The sequence below is a fragment of the Lathyrus oleraceus genome, chromosome 4 (assembly GCF_024323335.1).
Source record: "Lathyrus oleraceus cultivar Zhongwan6 chromosome 4, CAAS_Psat_ZW6_1.0, whole genome shotgun sequence".
In the NCBI taxonomy this organism is placed as follows: domain Eukaryota; kingdom Viridiplantae; phylum Streptophyta; class Magnoliopsida; order Fabales; family Fabaceae; genus Lathyrus; species Lathyrus oleraceus.
In genome coordinates, this window is record NC_066582.1 from 274,550,930 (window position 1) to 274,572,991 (window position 22,062).

General features: G+C 38.4%; 1 protein-coding gene across 1 annotated transcript; it reads right to left on the bottom strand.

Moving 5' to 3' along the window:
* Window positions 1-7,059: 7,059 nt before the first annotated feature.
* LOC127137069 (uncharacterized) lies at window positions 7,060-9,438 on the bottom strand. The gene is made up of 4 exons (XM_051063563.1): window positions 8,908-9,438; window positions 7,609-8,769; window positions 7,484-7,542; window positions 7,060-7,360 (listed from the first exon to the last, which is right to left on the bottom strand). Exons 1-4 carry the CDS (start codon window positions 9,436-9,438, stop codon window positions 7,060-7,062), a joined length of 2,052 nt encoding a protein of 683 aa, XP_050919520.1.
* Between the last annotated feature and the right edge of the window lie 12,624 nt (window positions 9,439-22,062).

The following is a 22,062-nucleotide window of genomic DNA, read 5'->3' on the forward strand; positions in this document are numbered from 1 at the left end:
GTATACTCTGTAGCCTTTAGAGCGTTCTGAGTATCCTAACATAATACCTTTCTGTGCTTTGGAATCAAACTTGTTCAGATGTTCTTTAGTATTTAATATAAAACAAATGCATCCAAAAGGATGAAAATAAGAAATGTTGGGTTTTCTTCCCTTACACAGTTCATAGGGAGTCTTTTCCAGAATAGGTCTAATAGAGATTCTATTCTGAATATAACATGCTGTATTTACAGCTTCTGCCCAAAAGTGCTTTGCTACATTTGTTTCATTGATCATGGTTCTGGCCATTTCTTGGAGTGTCCTATTCTTCCTCTCTACAACTCCATTTTGTTGTGGAGTTCTAGGGCAGGAGAAATCATGGGATATTCCATTAGAATCAAATAATTCTTCAAAATCTTTATTTTCAAATTCTCCACCATGATCACTTCTGACTCTAACAATTTTAGAGTCAAATTCTTTTTGCACTTTAGAACAGAAACTGGTGAATACAGAGTGAGACTCACTCTTGTGCTTAAGGAATTTTACCCATGTCCAGCGGCTGTAATCATCAACGATTACTAGTCCATACTTCTTTCCATTGACTGATGCTGTTTTCACAGGACCAAATAAGTCAATGTGAAGAAGCTCCAGAGGCTTAGAGGTAGAAACAACATTTTTCCTTTTAAAAGATGTTTTTGAAAACTTTCCTTTCTGGCAAGCTTCACACAGAGCATCTGAAGAGAACTTCAGTTTAGGCAGGCCTCTGACTAACTCAAGTTTAGTTAGCTGAGAAAGTTTTCTCATGCTAATGTGGCCTAAGCGTCTATGCCATACCCATTGCTCTTCGTGAACTGACATTAAACATTTAACATTTTGATCTTTTAAATCAGAAAGATTTATTTTATAAATGTTGTTTTTCCTCTTGCCTGTGAAAAGGACAGAGCCATCGTTCTGACTAATGGCTTTACACGTTTTTTGATTAAAGATTACATCATAACCGTTATCACTTAATTGACTTATGGATAACAAGTTATGCATTAATCCTTCTACATAAAGAACATCAGATATAGAGGGAAGAGTGCCATTACCAATAGTTCCGGAGCCTCTGATCCTTCCTTTCTGATCTCCTCCGAAGCCTACAAATCCAGCGTCTTTAAGTTCCAGGCTTTGGAACATAGACTTTCTTCCCGTCATATGTCGCGAGCATCCAGAGTCCAGGTACCATGATTGGTGTCTGAACTTTGCTGCATAGGATATCTGCAACATAGATGATCTTATCTTTCGGTACCCAGAATCTCTTGGGTCCTTTCAGATTAGTTTTCCCAGAGTTTCTTACAACTTTGGGTCTTCTAGCATTTTTAAATTTGTGTTCTTGTGTGTGTGTGTAATGATATGAAAAAGGCGATTTAATTTGGTTACTGGTAGAGGTTTTATGTTCCTTAGAATCATACCCAATTCCCCTTTTATTATTCTGACTTACTCCATAAATCATGGATGCCATAATACTCCTATCTATTCCATTCTTCAGAAATTTTTGAAAGGCTTCTTCATATTTATAAATAATTTCATTTGAAGTTTGTGGTGCTTGAGACAACGCTTCTTCTAATTCTAAGCTTTTTGTTTTAGCTCCATCTCTTTCTATCGTTAAAGATCTGATAGTATCTTCTTGTGCTAGAATTGTTGTCTCAAGTTTACTACATTCTTCAGATTTTGCTTTAAGAAGGCCTTTAATGCTTTTAACTTTTTGTTTTAATTTCTGAAGAGAGGTAAGAGTTTCTGATAAACATGATTCTAAGTCAGATCTAGAAAGTTCAGAAAATACCTCTTCAGATTCTTCATCTGAGCTGCTGGATGTGGTAGCCATAAGTGCTACGTTGGCTTGTTCATCAGAGTCAGATTCTGATGATCCTGATTCACTATCGTCCCAGGTGGCCATTAATCCTTTCTTTGTTCTGAAGGTATTCTTCTTGAAGCTTTCTTTTCTAGGGTTGTCTTTCTTCAGCTTGGGGCATTCATTTCTGTAATGACCTGTTTCTTTACATTCAAAACAGGTAATATCTTTATTAGGTTTACCTTTTGAAGTTGACTCTGATCTATCCCCTCTGGGTCTTGATCTTCTGAAGTTGTTGTTGTTCCTTCTTTTCCAGAGTTGCTTAACTCTTCTGGTTAGTAAGGACAGTTCTTCTTCATCATCAGAGTCTTCAGGTTCAGAGTCGTCAGTATCTGCAGTTTCTGCCTGGAGAGCTTTGGTTCTGTCTGACTTCCGTCTTTCAGGTCTGGACTTCAGCGCCACTGACTTGTTCCTTTTCTGAGGCTCATCCTCCTCTAGTTCTATCTCATGACTTCTGAGAGAACTAACAAGTTCTTCAAGGCTGATATTGTTCAGATCCTTTGATAACTTCAGAGCAGTAACCATTGGTCTCCATTTCTTTGGCAGACTTCTGACTATCTTCTTAACATGATCTGCAGTCGTGTATCCTTTGTCTAGCACTTTAAGACCTGCAATAAGAGTTTGAAATCTGGAAAACATAGCTTCTATAGCTTCATCATCTTCCATCTTGAAGGCTTCATACTTCTGGATAAGCGCCAGAGCCTTCGTCTCCTTGACTTGGGAGTTTCCTTCATGGGTCATCTTCAGAGAGTCAAGAATATCTTTGGCAGTCTCTCTGTTGGTGATCTTTTCATATTCATTGTATGATATAGCATTTAGAAGTATTGTTCTGGCCTTGTGGTGATTTTTGAAAACACGTTTCTGATCTTCTGACATTTTGCTTCTGGGAACTTCAGCTCCATTTAAGATTGGAGGTTTGTATCCATCTGTGACAATGTCCCAGAGGTCAGCATCATAACCCAGAAAGAAACTTTCGATTCTATCTTTCCAGTAATCAAACTTTTCTCCATCAAAAACAGGAGGCTTGGCATTGTAAGAATCTTTCTCATTTGAATGGGCCATTGTTTTTCTCGTACTGGATCTCTCTACACGGTTAAGTGTTTGATTAGAAAATCAATAACAGAGCCGGAGCTCTGATACCAATTGAAGGTGAGAAAAACAAGAAAGGGGGGGTTTGAATTGTTTAAAAAAAAATAAGCGCTTTTCCAAAATGAAAATCACACAATGATTTTATACTGGTTCGCTTATAACACAAAGCTACTCCAGTCCACCCGGCCAAGGTGATTTCGCCTTCAACAAGGACTTAATCCACTAATCTTGAAAGATTACAAACAACACCTAAGAGAGAAGAAAATCTCTTAGTCTTCTCAAGTCTACTGACTACAAGGAGTCACTTGAGGAAATCAAATAAAAATTAGATACAAGATATGTAATCTAGAGTGCTTCTAAGAAAGCAAGTATTACAAACTTAAGAACAGATTTTTCACTTAATAAGCAAAAGCTTAGTGAAATTCTTTGAGAGCAAAGATGATTTTCTTGAGCGTGAAATGATTCAGTATAGTTTTGGCTAGTTGATATCTTGTTACTGAATGTTGATTGCATCTCTATTTATATATGAGTTGGAGTAGAGTTGAATCTGGTGGATATTAAACTGAGTTTACTCCATCACTTAAATAGCTTCTGCAGTTTAACTTTTCATCTTTGAAGTGACTACTTACCACAAGTAGTATCTTTTCTCTTGGAAGCGGAGATTAACGTCTCTTTCTTAATCAGGAAATCCAATTGAAAATCTTTACTTGTCTTCAACGTTACTCTTTCATGATTAGCAAATCCATAATCAGAGTATTTGTGTAACTGGAGAAACTTGGAATCTTGCTTCTGATGTTGATCCAAATAGATTCTTCAGAGGGCGTTGTTCAGAGTCAGAGCTTCTAGACTTTACTTCATGTTCAGATGCTTCTGATACTTGCAGTTTTGTCCAGAGTCAGAGCTTCTAGACTTTCTTGAACGAGATTCTACTTTAGATGCTTCTGATACTTGATAATTTGTATCTGATCTTGTTGTGCATCTGATGACATCATCAGATTTATTACTTCTTTCTTTAGAACCCTGCACACTTAGAAACTTTTCGTTAGGGTGCCATTTTTGGTTTCATCCTTTGTTATCATCAAAATCAAGGAATCTGTTGTAGAACAATTTTTGTTCTTACAGTCTTCATTCGGGAATTCGAGTCGCATCGATTGATAGTCCTCCACTGGCTGGTGCACAAGGTACTCTGATAACACACTACCTTTAATGGCCTTCTGAGTTACATACTGAATGTCATATTCAGATAACAACATTTGCCAGCGAGCGATTCTGCCAGTTAATCCAGGTTTCTCGAATATGTACTTGATGGAATCCATCTTGGATATTAACATTGTTGTATGGCAGATCATGTATTGTCTTAGGCGACGAGCAGCCTATGTTAATGCACAACAAGTCTTTTCTAGCATGGAGTACCTGATTTCAACTTCTGTAAACTTCTTTCTTAGGTAGTACATAGCATGCTCTTTTCTACCTGTTTCATCGTGTTGCCCCAGTACACATCCCATGGATTCATCGAGTATTGTCAAATACATAATGAGAGGCCTTCCTGGAACTGGTGGCACAAAGATTGGTGGTTCTTGCAGATACTGTTTGATTTTATCGAATGCACTATGGCAATCATCGTTCCATCTAACGACTTGATCTTTTCTTAACAACTTGAATATTGGCTCGCAAGTGGCTGTCAGATGCGAGATGAATTTGGAAATATAGTTCAATCTGCCCAAGAAACCACGGACTTGCTTCTCTGTCCGAGGTGCTGGTATCTCTTGAATAGCTTTGACTTTGTCAGGATCAACTTCTATGCCTCTCTGGCTCACAATGAATCCTAGAAGCTTTCCAGATCTGACTCCAAAAGTGCATTTGGTAGGGTTTAAGCGCAGTTTGTATTTCCTCAATCTTACAAATAACTTCTTCAGATGAATAACATGCTCCTCTTCTGTCTGAGACTTGGAAATCATGTCATCCACATAGACTTCAATCTCCTTATGTATCATATCATGGAAAAGAGTCACCATGGCCCTTTGATAGGTTGCCCCAACATTTTTCAGGCTGAAAGGAATTACCTTATAACAGAAAGTTCCCCATGGTGTAATGAAAGTTGTTTTCTCCATATCTTCGGGAGACATTTTAATCTGATTATATCCTGAGAATCCGTCCATGAAGGAGAATACAGAGAACTGAGTTGTGTTATCTACCACTACATCAATGTGAGGTAACGGAAAATCATCTTTGGGACTAGCTCTATTCAGGTCTCTGTAGTCTACACACATTCGAACTTTTCCATCTTTCTTTGGAACTGGCACAATATTATCAATCCACTGCGAGTAAGTTGCAACAGCTAGAAAACCTGCATCAAACTGCTTCTTGACCTCTTCTCTGACCTTGACAGCCATGTCTGGTCGAGTTCTTCTCAACTTCTGCTTGATGGGCGGGCATTCCAGCTTCAACGGTAGCTTGTGCACAACTATGTCGGTGTCGAGTCCTGGCATATCCTGATATGACCAAGCAAACACATCCACATATTCATGTAGTAGTTTGACTAGTTCCTCCTTCACACTTTTTTTCAAAGCAGTTCCGACCTTGACTTCCTTTCTATCCTCCTCAGTCCCCAGATTGATCACATCCACTGGTTCCTGATGAGGCTGAATCATCTTTTCCTCTTGTTTCAAAAGTTTGGTCAACTCTTCTAGGAGTTCACAGTCTTCCTTACCATCCTCTTCAGCTTGGTTAATCGGGAGGTCGAAGTCATAGGGAATTATAGCATTGTCGTGTTCAATGGATCCAGTTATTAATGATCTGCATGGAAATTATTTTTTCTTTTGAGCGGAAGATTTTGAAAAATGAAAGTGATGTGAAATTAAAATTGCCATTTTTTAATTTGGTTGTTTATTTGTTTGTAAAAAAAATTAAAAAGATGAAAGACAGGGATCTCAAAAAATGTGCTTTGTATTGATGATAAGGCTTAAATATTAACACAAAATGGGCCCTACAAAGCTATCCATATGCCTTGGGCGTGACATTGGATGTTTTTAGAAAACAGTAAATTACTTTGAAAAAGAAACTATATCCGGAACATCTGTTGCCTTCCAGTTAGTGAGAGCGGCATCCGGAGGTCCACGAAACACCATCTTGGACAAATCTGGATCTTCATCTTTAAGAGCATTCACTTGATCATCACTTCGGAAACCATCTTTGGAGAATATTTCCTGGATGCTAGGAACTTTCCCCTAATGTATCTTCTGATCTTTGAAAAGTTCAATAGACGGCTGATATCCTAATTCACACTTGTCTTTCTTCTCTGGCAATTCAATCATTGTGCCCCAACTTCCAGGGCAACCAGCTTCAATTGCAGCTTTCACACTCTTCCACGAGGTCATGACCCCCTTGGGTTCTTCAACAAGTTTCAGCTTAGTCTGGACCACATTGACCACTTCAAGGGCTTGGAGAGGAGTTTCAACAATGTCTTCACCTACTTCAATGTATCTGAAAGAAGTCAAATGGCTAACGAAAATATCTTCCTCTCCAGATACTGATACCAGCTTACCAGAAGTAACAAACTTCAGCTTCTGGTGAAGTGTCAAGGTGACAGCTCCAGCAGCATGGATCCAAGGTCTACCTAACAAATAACTATAGGCAGGTCTAATATCCATTACCTGGAAGGTAATACGGAAAGTTTGAGGGCCAATCAGGATTGAGAGGTCAATCTCCCCAATAATTGTTCGCTTAGACCCATCAAAAGCTTTCACTATCAAAGCACTGGGTCTTATCTGCACCCCTTCAATATTCAATTGTGCCAGGGTAGTCTTAGGTAACACGTTCAAGGATGAACCTGTGTCTACCAGTACTCGAGCCAAAGTTACATCTGTACACTGAATGGAGATATGAAGCGCCATATTATGTTCTCGCCCATTAGAGGGTAAATCATCATCAGTGAACATCAAACAACTACTAGCATTGAGATTAGAAACCACATTATCAAACTGAATAACACTGATGTCTTCTGCCACATAAGCTTCATCCAAGAACTTCAATAGAGCAGTCCTATGAGCCTCAGAACTCATAAGTAGAGAAAGAATGGAGATTTTTGAAGGAGTTTGGTTGAGCTAATCTATGACCTTGTAATCACTCTTCTTGATGATCTTCAATAATTCTCTATCCTCTTCAGCAGTCACTGCTTTCTTAAATGAGCCTTCTCCTTCTTCTGGAGGATTCGCCTCTTTCCCCTTTGTTGGTTCAATTGTTGGTGCACTTTCTTTGTTTGGGATCACTTCAGGAGAGAAAACCCTCCCACTTCGAGTCACACCACTAACTCCAGCAATGTTAGTCACATTTGGTTCTTTTAAGATTACTGGTTCGTTACCCACATAAAATACAGGCTCATAGTTCCAAGGAACTGCTTTGGTACTGTCAAATTAGAATGGAGCGGGAACATAGATAACCATGGGCTCAATCTTCTTCACTAGCTCTAGGTCAACATTTCTCTGATAAGGGACCACAAAAGGCTTGGGAAGCCTCTCTTGATCAAACACAGGCACAATCACAGCAACGTCCTCATCAATCTTTGCTCTAGTGAACTGAATAACCCGCTGATCCATCAAACGTTAAAGATAAATTTTGAATTCACCACACTGATCAGGGTTGGACGAACACACCGCACAATTATCATGTACTCCATTCATCAATTCTGCTTCCATCAATCTAGCACGGACCACTGTTAAAAGAGTCTTCAACTTGAACACATCCTTTATCAATCCATCATCAGTTGAACTTTCTATAGCATTGACACCTGAACTATCATGTTTAGGCAAAGGATTGTTCCCCACATTTGGAACATCAGCAAAAGATAATATTTTCTGGTCTATCAACTCTTGGACCCGAAGCTTGAACACCTTGCAATTCTCTGTTGTATGACCCTCTGAATTAGCATGAAAGGAACATCTAGCATTCTCAATATACCAAGGCTTATGCGGCTTCGGCATTGGAGGTAATGCCCTTGGCACAACAGTCCCATTCTGAATCAGATACGGTAGCAATTGAGTGTAAGTCATTGGGATGGGAGTGGTATTCACATTATTGTATCGTTGATATGGCCTCTGTTGATTTGGTCGTTGCTGCTGAACTGGACGTGGTTGATTATTCTGTTGATTTCTCTGTTGATGTTGAGGTGGAGGAGCCTGGAACTGAGGTTGTGGAGCTTGATATTGAGGAACTGGAACATGATAGTGAGGTACTGGAGCTGGAATAGGAACAGGAGCAATTGGACGGTAAGGCATGGTTAGATATTGAGCAGCCGCTACATAAGGGTACTGATAATAAGGCACAGAAGCAGGAGCCTTGTATGGTGGCCTCCCCCTATGAGAAGAAATGGCACTAGTCTCACCCTCCTTCCTCTTGAATCCGTTGAAAGGCTTCTTCAAGATTGGTAGACTGCTAGAACCTCCCTGGATTTTACCATTTTTCAGTCCTTCTTCTACTCTTTCTCCCATGATCACCATGTCAGAAAATCCTGTGGACACACTACTGATCAATCTTTCATAATATTGGCCCTGCAAGGTACCCATGAAAATGTCAATCAATTCACGATCAACCAATGGTGGGTGCACCCTTGCAGCCAATTCTCTCCAGCGTTGCGCATATTCTTTGAAAGACTCACTGTCTTTCTGGGCCATACTCTGAAGCTGAGTACGGTTTGGTGCCATGTCAGTATTATATTTGTATTGCTTTGCAAATGCTTCAGCCAACTCAACCCACGTGTGGATGTTGCTACACTCCAACTGCATGTACCAATCTAAAGATGCCCCAGTTAGACTGTCCTAAAAGCAATGGATCATGAGCTTATCATCTCTGGCATAGGCAGCCATTTTTCTGCAATACATTTTCAAGTGTATGTTAGGACATGTGAGACCTTTGTATTTTTCAAATTCAGGCGCTTTGAATTTTGGAGGAATCACCACGTCTGGGACCAGACACATCTCCAAGGCCCTTAATCGGGTTGAGTTATGTCCTTCCAAGATTCTTAGCTTTTCGGCCAGATCACGGCACATCAAGATAGCCTCAGAATCTTTGGCAGCAGTAGGGATGACCACTAGAGTAGCTCCATTGTAATTCTGCATTTCAAACTCGTCCTGGAGCTCCTCATTAGTGCGGGGAATGACCACTTGATTGACTATCGTAGGTCCTTGTGCAGCGACTCCATCAGCTACTCCAGAAGTATGCACAGGTGGAGGCACATGAGTTATTTCAGTCGGTGGAACAAAACCTGGAAGAAGACTGTAGATAACGGGATTTGGAATAGGAACTGAAGGTCCTGACTGAAGAGCGACCCCTTGAACTAGAGCATCGTTCCTTGCAGCAGCGGCAACACGAGCCTCTTCTTCCCTTCTAGCCAGAGCTTGTATAGCCTCAAAGATCTGCTCAATCTTGCTTTTGATAGAGTCCATCTCCTCTTTGAAGGCAGCTTGTTCTTCTCGAACTACATCCATGATTCTTCTTGTGTTGGAGCGGGTAGTGTATGCACGTTTAGGAATCAGCTTGAACTACTAAAGATGAGGAAAAAATGAAATGAATTTTTATTTTGAGAAATGAAATGCATGATGCATACTTTGATGCACGTGGCTATAAAAAATGTCTTTTATGCTTATGTTCAATTTTATTTTCAGGGAACCGTGTTAGATTCCTTGTTATTTAGCAAGCATTCAAAGAGATCACGAGGAATAAAACAAGAATGGAACCAACAATTTTGTACAAAAGAAACTCAAAATCCTTCATTCATTCAATTCAAAACAGAGTACAAGGATTAAGTACAAAATATTCTTTCAAACATAAAGGAAAGTACAAAATGGCAGGGTTAGACTGTAGGCTTTTGTTTGTGGAGCTCTTCCAACTCTCCTTTGAACATTTTCATCATGTCTTCACAAAGATAAATAAATTCGGTCACTGAAAGAGGGATGTTGCCCTTGTCTATGTCTTCCAGAGCACATCTTAGCATCAAAGGCACATTCATGGCCATGCCATTACAGAATTCTATCAAACTGGCAAACTTGTCTCGATACTCATTTCTTTGTTCATGTAAAAACTGGATGGTTTCCTCGCAGGCTGCCAAACTAGCATTCATATTTTCCCTTGTGTTCATCTAATCTTCACCTTCTTGTAGTAAAGAGTCATGTCGGCCTTTCTAGTATCGTTCCCACTCATTAGCATTTTCAGCCTCCTGGGACTTTCCTTTCCATATTTCAGGTGTAACCTGAATAGCAGCCAGAGCACTCTCTTTACTGCGGAGTTCTCGTTCTTCCCTTTCTTTTGATTTACGGAGTGAAACACTGAGGTTGGCTATCTCAGCCTCAAGCGTCTGTCTTATCTCCTTCTTTTGTTTTGTGGCGAGCTTCCACCATTTCTCTTTCTCACGACAATCTCTCTCAGCCTCTTTCAGTTGGCTTTTGACGGTATTCAAGCAGCTGTCAGCCTGATCTAACCCCTGTTTGACTCTTTTTCTCTTATATTCCTCCTTATCAGTCCTTTCCACATTTGCTTGAAGTTGTGTTTTCTTCCGCCCAAGCTCCCACTTATTGAAGGAGAATTGCCATTCAAGGCGCAGCGGAATACAAAAATTTCTCCATTTAGTGATCCTTACGAATGGGCATGATCAGTGATAGAATCGTTACCTCTTATGGCGATTCAAACCTTTGGTGCAGATCTCTTGAAACGACCAAAACCTTGGATACAAATCCACGGGGCGATCACGAACGTTGAACGATGACAACGTCTCTACTCAGTCCACATGAACGGATTCCTTCAATCGCAGTGCTAGCTGTTATGAATGAAGGCTTTGAGTGAGAGAAAGAGGGAAACAAAATTCCAAGTCTCTACTTGAATTTCTGTCTGAGTGGAGTGGAGTGACAATGCTTCTACCCAAGGGGTTCTATTTATAGAACCACTTGTGTGGGCTTCAAGCTAAAAAGCCCACTTAAGTGTATTTTGGCCCATATCTTATAATATGCCCAAAATCACTTAAGTATTTGGTACCTTACCATATTTCGTCTCCCACTTAAGTGCACCGTACCTTACGGTGTTCCTTAGTTACTCTATCTCTCATCAATCCGTCCTTTGTGTGTGACCCTATAGGTTTTCACGGCGTTGGCAATTATATTAAATCACGTATTTAACATAATAAACAGTGAGCGGTATCTAGCAACACATCACTGCTACCCAAGTCACGAAAATGTCATGTGATCTGACAAAACCTCCTGTGATAATAATTATGTGTATAATTACCCCTTTGCCCTTATGTCTATATTGAACACAAGGTATAGACCGTGTCACCCTTGTCCAGTTCAATATTGGGCCCATAGACATTTATCCTGTTATGCAGGATTGGCAAATTCCATCTAGGACACTCATGTCCCTCAGCATGCTTCGTGGAGTACCCATCAAGTGTCTTTATGGTTATCCAGTTACGGACAACGTTGGATCAGCAATAAAGCACTCGACTCTACATCTAGGATCCATAGTAGTTTCAGGTCGAAGAGTGGTATACACTATTATCACCATGAGAATAACTTATGACACTTTGCATAACTTTCTATATAGTATTCTCATAGCGGGTCAATCCGGTATAAATATTACTCCTAATATTCATACCTATGTTTAAGACTTGATAACTCTTTATCCATGATCCATGAGATGTGATCATCAGTCTACAAACATAATAGTCTTAATGCTTTAATGTTATCCCACTTCACATTAAAGCTCGACTACGGATACTTTAAGAACAGTGCCCTTATGTTTAATGTGTTCTCATGATTAAGTCACACTTAATACATTAAACGGACTATCTATTCTAGGGACTTTATTAATCAACCATAATAAAGAAAATGTCTTTTATTATTAATAAATAATTCGATACAAGTACCAAAAGTATTGGCCTCTAGGGCTTACACCAACACTTATGATTATCCCTTTCTTCAGTAATCCGGAGAAGGTTCAACCGTAGCTCTTCATTCTCTTTTTCCAAACTTTGGATGACAACTTTGAGCTCTTTAGCTTCCTCCATAGTGACGTGAGTATGTTCTGGAGGATTTGTATGCATTGGAGGCTCATAAGGGTATGGTAGTTTGTCTTGAGAAGCTCTGGCTTGGACCCAACTTGTATATGGCCCTCTAGCTATACAATTCTTCTTTCCACGCTCCCTTTTTCCTTCTCTACGAACTTTAGTCCAGGCACGACCTATCCTCTTCACCAGATTAAAGTCCTTCACTCCTTCTCCCAGCAAGAAACCTTCTAACAACTTGTCTTCTGGTTTGTCATTCATAGGAAACCCAAGTTTTCGCATAGCAAGCTCAGGGTTGTAATTGATGCAACCTCGAGTTCCTATGAGTGGCACATTATGAAAGTTGCCACATTTGACGATTATGTCCACATCATCATAAACACGAGAGTACCAGGTGATGTCATTGGCAGTGAGAGACATGATTTTTTGAGACCACTTGAGGTTATCCTTGTTCTGAACAAAAGGCCTTTCGCTTGGTAAGTGAGATAAGAACCATTTATACAGTAAAGGAGCGCAACACTGGATCATCCCCCCCTTCTTCTCATTTCTCCAATGGATAGAGTGATAAACATCTGCAAGCAAGGTGGGAATGGGATTCTTGAGCAAGAAAATGTGTATAGTAGTCATGTCCACGAAGTCATCAATGTTCGGGAACAAGACAATCCCATAGAGTATCAAAGCTAACACAACATTGAAAGCGACCCAATCTTCTTTACTTTTGAAATCTGAAGCTTTTCCCACTAAGAACTTCAAAGTGAAGCCCAAAGTGTCTCCTTTTGGTCAAATATTAGCTTTCACTTCCTCTTTATCTAGATGTATAGATGAACCTATTTGTTGATGTGTAGGAAATTCCCCTAGACCGGTGTAAGGGACTTCATCCTTGATACCAATGTCTGCTATATGTGAGAACTCTTCCAGTGTTGGCGCCAACTGGAAGTCCTGGAATGTGAAACACTGCAAGGGAGGATCATAGAATTGTGCCAAAGTGAAAATGGCCCAAGCATCCACCTCAGTGTTCATGATAGTCAACAGGTCACCATACTCAACACAAAAGTTGTTCCTTATGATTTTTTTCACATCTGAGATCAACCCCTTAATCAATCCTAGCTTTGGATTCCTGAACTTGAATGAATAAGTACTTTTTTGATTGCTACCCATGTCTTGTGAATGCCTGCAATCAAACGAGTCTTTAGGTCCCTTGAAAATATGCACATGTAATATGTGTTATGATTATGAAATGTTTTATGTTTATGTATGTACAGTTGGGTAGGTGATCATTGGAACATTCTGATTAATTACTTCATAGAGGAAAGGTTCCAGGAATAGGAAAACCAAACACAGGTAGGCTCTAGGGTTTAAAAGGTTCCTAGAGTCATGGACCCAATTCAAGAATATTATCGCCAGAACGACTAATCGTAACATAATAATATCTTAAAAAGGATCTATTCTAGGTGAGGTCTTTATATTAACCCAACGAGTCCTAAGTCTCATAGGTCAATACTACACAACCATCGACTCCATGGTTCTAGACACGGTTTCCAGAGTCATGGATCACACCTGGCAATATTATCGTCAGAACGACTACTTGTAAGACAATAATATCCTCAAAGAATGATTTATTCTGAGTGAGGTTTTCGCATTAACCCAATGAGTCCTAAGTCTCATAGGTCAACACTACACAACCATCGATCCTAAAAGCCATAGGTTCAGGGTTCTACAAAAAGTCCTCATAATCATAGATCGAGGTTGAAAGTATCACCGCCAAAATGACTAATCGTAAGACAGTAATACTTTCAAGGGATCTCATCTGAGTGGGGTTCTCGCATCAACCTAACGAGTCCGATGTCTCGTAGGTCAATACTACACAACCACCATCCTAACTTAAGTTTTTCCCATAGCTCGGGTATAAATCTTTTCCTCACACAAATGCCAATAGTCTAGAAAGTTTAAATGATACCATATATCAATAATACAGAAATTGGAAATACATATAATAAAGGCATATATAGATAAAACAAATAAGAAGCAAATAAACAGATAAAAGCAAAAACTCAAACACAAAACAAACTAAATTAGGGTGGACTCGCATAGGAGATGGAATTCCCCAGCAGAGTCGCCAGCTGTCGCGGCGTGAAAAATACTCAAGCGTAAGGAACGCTCGAAATATAAACAAAATAGAGTCGCCACCGAACTTTATTTATTCCCAAAGAGTGAAAGGGGAAATATCGATAAAACCCACAAAAATCAAAAAGAAATGGTCGTCGCAACCAAATCTGGTTTGGGAGTCGGTTATGCAAGGGGAAGGTATTAGCACCCCTCACATCCATCGTACTCGATGGAACCCATCTAATTAGTTTTGTGTTAAAGTGAAAGCGTGATATCATTTGCGATCTTCTACTTATCGGGTGAGGAAAGAGAAAGAAAGAAAGGAAAGACTTAGGGTTTTTAATATTAATGTGCCTGACAAGATTTCGCAATCCTGCTCCTACGTATCTTCAGGTGCTATGAAGAACTCAAGGCATACGTAGTTCTACCCAAAGAGAACTACTGGATGGATTGCTTTTAAAGAGAGTGATGCTTGGATCACATTTGAGCGATTAAACCTTTACTTGCTGCTCACTCTTGGAGGCTGAAGTCTTTGTTTGTTTCACATCAAAATAGATGTTGCATACTCTTTTCTGAAAATATTTTCAGGGTTGCACGAGGGCGGAAAATAAGTTTGATGAGTTTGAGTTGATTTTAAGCGGAGGCAGGCGTCCAAGCAGGGAGCTCTACTGCAGTACTCGAATTCCCGAAAAGGAAGAGGCCTAAGCCCAATCACTCTCTTTTCATCCAAAAGTTTATTATGAAAATGTGTGGCAAATTAGGTCAAAGTTCATTAACGGAAGACGATTAGTCAGACAGAGAACTCTACAGCAGTGTCCAAATAATCGGGAAAGAGAAGGTCGATACCCAATCAATCTTTTTCTTCTATAAGATAAATGACCTAATTCTGGTAATTACTGTATGTTAATATGGAAGATGAATGTTTGAACATTGAGCTCTACAGCAGTATCCTAACATTCGAAACAGAGAAAGTCTAAACTTAATCAGTTTCTTCCATTTTTATTGTGAAAAGCTTTTAAAAATAGGGGGACGACTTGACATGGGATCAAGTGTCAGAAGTTAACTTATGAAAAATAATTTGGATGTGGCGGGGATTTGATTTGTGTTGTGGAATAAACTGTGAAATGATCTTGAAATTATTTTGAATCGGTGGTAAAAGATGAATTTATAAATAAATGTTTTCATTTATACACATCAAATAATTTAAATAGCTTGATTAACTAAACAAAATTAAAAGAAATAAACAATTAATCAACATAAAAAAAATGAAAAATAAAGCACATGGACGGTGTAAACAGAAAAATAACCATGGACTTAAATTCAATGAACTAAGCACATGGTGTATTTATCATGTAAGCCAAAATGACATATTATGGTGCATTTAGAAAGTAAATGAATCACTTTATAAATGTTTAAAAAAATTGTTTAATTGCTTTTTTTCTCTTCTAATTTTTAGATTATTTTGCACTTTTTCGATCAATTATTATGACATTTGTACACATATATATTTAAGTTGAAAGGCCAATTAACAAAATAAAATAATTGTTTATGTGAAGTTCAAAAGTGTTGGAGAAGAAATAGAGGTATGAAGTAATGTTTGGAGATATCAAAGATTTTATAAAAACAATGGAGATTATAATAGACCCAAAAATATGTAAAGACACAAAAGAAAGATTTTTGTATTAGTATTAGATTTCATATGCCATACTTGAATTAAAATTACAACAAATATGAACTTCAAAGCTACATGCGAAAATTGCATAAAATAAATAAATAAATAGCCTAGACAATTAAAAAATTCCTTGTTAAAGCAAAATTTTGATTAGAAAAAGCTAATCTTAAATTTTTTATATGTTTTGTTTAAGAAAATATAATAATAATGAAAAGCAAACATACTGTGAGTTACAAGTACAACCTATCATTTTTTAATTAAAAGGAAAAAGAAAACCAAGTTATCAATATCATGCCTCTCACGATACCCTCTTTCTCTCTCTCTCTCACAGCTTCACCTTTCAATCTCATTCTCTCTTCTTATCATGCAGCAAAACAAATCAACAAGATGAAATAACAACATCTAATTCAGCCTTGTATGTAAAACAAAATAAAAATCTGGAAAATCTTATAAAAAACAAATAAAACATAATACTGAAACTAGTAATGTGTAGTTAAAATGTGAAGTTTTTAGCAACAAGAACATAAGTGAAATCATATTAAACAAGACGCAAGAACTAAATAGTGAAGAAGACGAGCAAAAAAATGCAAGAAGGTACCGAATCGAAGCTCGAATATTTTTCCAAAAATCGACGATTTTTACAGTGATGTTCAAAGTTTCCGGCAGATCGTACTGTATGGTAGTGTCGCACCTCGAAAAATGCGATTCCTCGCGATGGTCGCGGAAAAATTTAGTTCGAACAGAGTCGCCACCGAACTTTATTTACCCTAATAAAGGGATAGGAAAATATCGATAAAACCTTTTAGAAAATAGAATAATGGTCGTCGCAACCATATTCGGGTTCGGGAGTCGATTACGCAAGGGGAAGGTATTAGCACCCCTCACGTCCGTTGTACTCAACGGGAACCTTTTAGTCCAATTTGCTATTTGAATGTTAGTTAAAGGTTATTTGCTTTATTCGAGTGGATAAAGAATAAATAGAGATGGATGAGAACCTCAGAAAGGGAAAAAAAGAGGTTTTTTATTAGTGTGCTCGCGAAGATACATCAATCTCCTGCCTACGTATCCTTATAGTGCAATAAGGAAATCAGAGCATTTGTAGTTCGGGCTACTACGAATATTTGGTGTGTTTTGTTTTGATGAACGACTGTGTAGGTCGGCGTTCTAACGGCTAAACGCTGGCTTGTCTACTCTCGGGGGAGGCTCTAGCACTTGGTTTGTTGTGCGCATTAGAAAGGATTGACAGTGTTCGTTTTGAAAGGGTTTGGGTCACGCGGGGGTGACAAGTTGATTTGATGTGTTTGATGTTTTTGTTTGGTTGGTTTCGATCGCACGGGGGCGAGAAATTAGATTTGATTTGTTAAGGTGTTTTTGGAAGAACACCGAAAGGTTGAGCAATGTGGTGTACACCAATCGTCCAATTCTTTCGAGGAGTAATAAGGCGTCCGCCTTCTATTCCTTTTTCATTCAGATTATTTTGAAAGTTTGTTTGTGGATGTTGAATATGCACGGTAGTGAGGCGTACGCCTCCTACATGCTTATTCAAAGGATAATGAGGCGTACGCCACTTATTCCTTTATCCAAGTTTATTTAGCGTGTTTTAGTCGGAAGTCGATAATTTGTGCAATATGGCGTTCGCCAATTATTCAAATAATCGAGAGATGGCGAGGCGTACGCCTCTCATCTTTTATCATCTGAAGTTTAAGTTGTAAAAGATATGTTTTAGATATCGTATTTGATTTGTATTTTGGATTGATAGGTTTGGATTTGGTATGATTTGAGTTTATTCGATTGTGGTTTTGAATTGATGACGAAGATTCGAGCAATGTGGCGTACGCCAATTATTCGAATAATCGAGAGATAATGAAGCGGATGCTCACTATTCTCCTTTTCATTCAAAGATTAATAAAGCTTTTAGAATTTATAATTTAACTGAGGGAGTAATTTTAATTTTATGGAGTTTTAGAGTTTTAAATGAATGACGAGAATCCGAGCAATATGGCGTACGCCAATTATTCGAATAGTCGAGAGATAGTGAAGCGGAAGCTTACTATTCTCCTTTTCATCCCAAGGTTTATGTTTGAAAGAGAAAATCCTTTTGAAATTGGGTGGTTTGAAAAGTGGTTTGAATTTGTGTTTATGAATGAAATGAATTTTGTTTTGTGTATTATTTCATCTACTCGATTAGTTAATAACCAAGTAGGTTTCATTGTAAGGAAGCCCAAGAGTAAGCTATGTGAGGTTGATGGCGATGCGAAGAGCACTCGACTTACAAGGGTGTTTTAAAATGGGCTCGATATTTAAATCGAGAATTGTATGATTGTGCTTTTTTTTTAAATTGGTTTTGATGGATAATGAATTGAAATGAAATTGAATTAAAAATGATTATGAAATGGTGATGGAAAAGAAAATCCTTTGATTATTATCAAATTTTACTTAAGTTGATTAATTGAATTAATTAAAACCAATTATCAAAATTATTTAATCCTCTCAAATAATTAAGTTAACTTAAGGTTAATTAATTAAAAACAATTAATCAAACAAAAATTCAACTAATAATATTCTTTATGAAAAACAAATTAGTGACAACTTTTGATTAAAAAATTGAATCGGTGACAAAATGTGCTCCAAAACCGGTTTAGACGAAATGACAATAAAATTGACGCCATTCGTGAATTCATAACGCGGTGAAGTCATACAATTAGTGTATTGAAGTTTGGCGGTAAACCAACATGAAATTGTCGAATCCACTTATTTATCCCGACCTTATGCATAATGAGATTAAGATAAGCAACATGAACTTATTTACTAATTCAACCGCATTTCATATTTAAAATAGTTCCAATATACCCATGGTACCAATAACCAAAGAATTCTAATTGTCTAATGATATACAAAAATGTCATAAATGCAACACAAACAAAATTGACGATTCAATACATTTAAGGAAGAAATCGAAGCAAATTGACGATTCAATACATTTAAGGAAGAAATCGAAGTAGGGAATTGACAACATAGTAATCAAAACAAATACCCAAGTGACAACAGGGGTGTTATTTACAAGAAGAATTTACAGAATTAAAGCGGAGGTTTTAAAACAGAGAACATATATTACACCATGCTCGTGATTCAATCAACAATCCTTAAATCGTAAAAAAAAACAGTCCACCCACTTCAAACTATCGCATACGGAAGAAAACCTACATACCAATTTCATAATTCTTCCTTCACTAAATAATGTACAGCAGGGGTCAACAACAAACTTGTTCACCAAGCCCTAAAATTAAAATTGAACCAGGCACACAAGCATATACATAATCAAAATGTAAAAAGATGCACAATCCATTTGAAATCAAAAAACAATGACAATAAGCTTAACTCGGAACCAGAAATTTCTAAACAGATTCATATCCTCAATAGTGCTCTCTGTTTAAAAGATTACCGAATGCGGAGTCAAAGTTGTGCCTTTGTTGTTGCCTTATTGTTGGCCTCGGGATATCGGTGATGAACGGTTTGTGCTGGATGGCCTTGGACGGTCGAATCCGGTGGTGAGTTTCCACAATCTTGAGCCAAACTTTCTTGTCCCTGCTTTGATTTTGACGCTTTAGCTACAACGAACATAAAACCGGCCCTTGGTGCCTGTGAGACCGAGTCGCCAAAAGGATTCAACCTGCAAAATAGACATAAGCTTATAACCTATCAAAGGTTCAAAACAGCCATTAGCGTAGTTTTAGAGTAGTGGTTATCGCTGGAGTTCATTAACAGCAATAGGGTCGTTGAAGAAGGAGAAGGTCGAAGGGGGTTAGCGAGAAGAGGGGTTTTGTCGAAAGGATGTGAGGGTTGGTGAAGGTGGTGCGATTTTGAGCGGTGGAGGGTTTATGGGGTTCGTGACTTTGATGGCGGCGATGGTAGGGGTCGGAAGGTGGTGAAGGCGAGCGATAGAGGGTTTGACGGTTGGGATTTTGAAGGTTTACGGTGGGTTTCGAAGGGAAGGAGATGATGGTTGTTGTGAAGGGGGTTTTGAAGGGTTTGACGGTGAGGTCACGATTTGAGGTGGCGGTGGAAGCGATTGTGGACGGTGGCGTGGTTTCACGGATGGTTGAAGATGGTGGTTGAGAAGTGTCGGCAAGGCGATGAGGGTTTGACGGCGACGGTTGAAGGTGAAGAAGATGATGGGTGAGGTAGCTGCAGAGAGTGGAAGAGAAATTTCTTTTTCTGAGTGATTGTGAGAGTAGCGTGAGTCATTATATTTCCCCCTTTTTTTGTCTTTTCTTCGTTTCAGAGAGAGAGAGAATTAGGAAATGTGAGTGGAGTGAGTGAGGAATCCGTTGGGAGAAAACGTGAGTGGATTTTGTGAGATCCCCTTTGGATTCTTTTTTCTATTTATTTATTTGTTTTTTTTTATAAAAACAAAAGAGGATCCAATGCAAATATATATATATTTTCCATAACTATTATTCATTTAAATAACAAATCATAAAAAAAACTAACTAATATTTAATTTAAACAAATTTCTAATTATTTTAATTAAATAACTAAAAAAAAAATTTGACCACTTAGAAATAGAAAAATGAGTACCAATTTGTTCGGAAAATTAAACCGGTCACACTAAAATTGTCAGGACAAAACATACTTATTAAAAAATACAGTCTTTCCTCGAATTTTAACGATTCAACCGATTTGTCTATATTCTCAAATAAATTCATTCTGACTGACATTTTAGGTGTTTATTCATGATGCAATGTATGTCATGCTATGCATATGATGCGAAAATGTAAATGAAAACGATTTTATGAAAATTTAAATATGCCCGGACAAAATTGGGGTATGACAGCTGCCCCTATTTAATTAACTTGAACTAGAAGGTAAGAATGACAACGGTCTTCATACATTCGTGGTGGAAGGTAATTAAATACGAAAAGACCCAAATTTTGTCCTTTGAAATGCAATGGGGAAATGTAGAAAGAAAATGCAACGAGTTCTGGATTTTTATAGGGGTTTTTTTTTGAATTATTAGGGAATATCATCACCAAAGAGTTGATGGAAAGGCAACTGTCATCGTCAAAGGGTTGACGGAAAGGTAACTATCATCATCAGAGGGCTGATGGAAAAGATCATCATCAGAGGGCTGATGGACAAGATCATCATCAGAGGGATGATGGAAAGGTAGTTGTCATCGTCAATGGGTTGACGGAAAGAAGTAAAGGATGGCATCACCAAAGGGTTAGTGGAAAAGGAATTATATATGTAGTATCATTCATCATCAAAGGTTGACGGAAAGAGACTTCACTATGGAGTGGCATCATCAAAGGGTTGATGGAAGTAATTAAAAGAAGTCATCACCAAAGGGTTGGTGGAAAATAATTCGTCATCGTCAAAGGGTTGACGGAAAAGATTGTCATCATCAGAGGGCTGATGGAAGATAATTTGTCATCGTCAAAGGGTTGACGGAAAAGATTGTCATCATCAGAGGGCTGATGGAAGATAATTTGTCATCGTCAAAGGGTTGACGGAAGTAATTTGTCATCGTCAAAGGGTTGACGGAAAAGATTGTCATCATCAGAGGGCTGATGGAAAAAAACTTCACTATGGAGTGGCATCATCAAAGGGTTGATGGAAAATAATTTATCATCATCAGAGGGCTGATGGAAAAAAACTTCACTATGGAGTGGCATCATCAAAGGGTTGATGGAAAGGTAATGGTCACCGTCAAAGGGTTGACGGAAAATAGCTGTCATTATCAGAGGGTTGATGGAAAATAGCTTGTCATCGTCAAAAGGTTGACGGAAGTAATTAAAGGATGTCATTACCAAAGGGTTGGTGGGAAAGGATTTGTCATCGTCAAAGGGTTGACGGAAAGAAACTTCACTAGGGAGTGGCATCATCAAAAGGTTGATGGACAATTTTGGTCATCGTCAAAGGATTGACGGAAAGGATACTTCACTATGGAGTGGCATCACCAAAGGGTTGGTGGAAAATTTTGGTCATCGTCAAAGGGTTGACGGAAAGGATACTTCACTATGGAGTGGCATCACCAAAGGGTTGGTGGAAAAATTTTGGTCATCGTCAAAGGGTTGACGGAAAGGATACTTCACTATGGAGTGGCATCACCAAAGGGTTGGTGGAAAAGTATGGTCATCGTCAAAGGGTTGACGGAAAAGAGACTTCACTATGGAGTGGCATCACCAAAGGGTTGGTGGAAAAGTATGGTCATCGTCAAAGGGTTGACGGAAAAGAGACTTCACTATGGAGTGGCATCACCAAAGGGTTGGTGGAAAAATT

Excerpts from the sequence above, each read along its gene's own strand:
- LOC127137069 (XM_051063563.1), bottom strand. The coding sequence starts at position 9,438 with ATGGATGTAGTTCGAGAAGAACAAGCTGCCTTCAAAGAGGAGATGGAC. Across the intron at positions 7,543-7,608 it reads GAGTACATGATAATTGTGCG|CGGGTTATTCAGTTCACTAG; the intron begins GTGTGTTCGTCC and ends TTGATGGATCAG. Across the intron at positions 7,361-7,483 it reads GTTGCTGTGATTGTGCCTGT|TACCAAAGCAGTTCCTTGGA; the intron begins GTTTGATCAAGA and ends CTAATTTGACAG.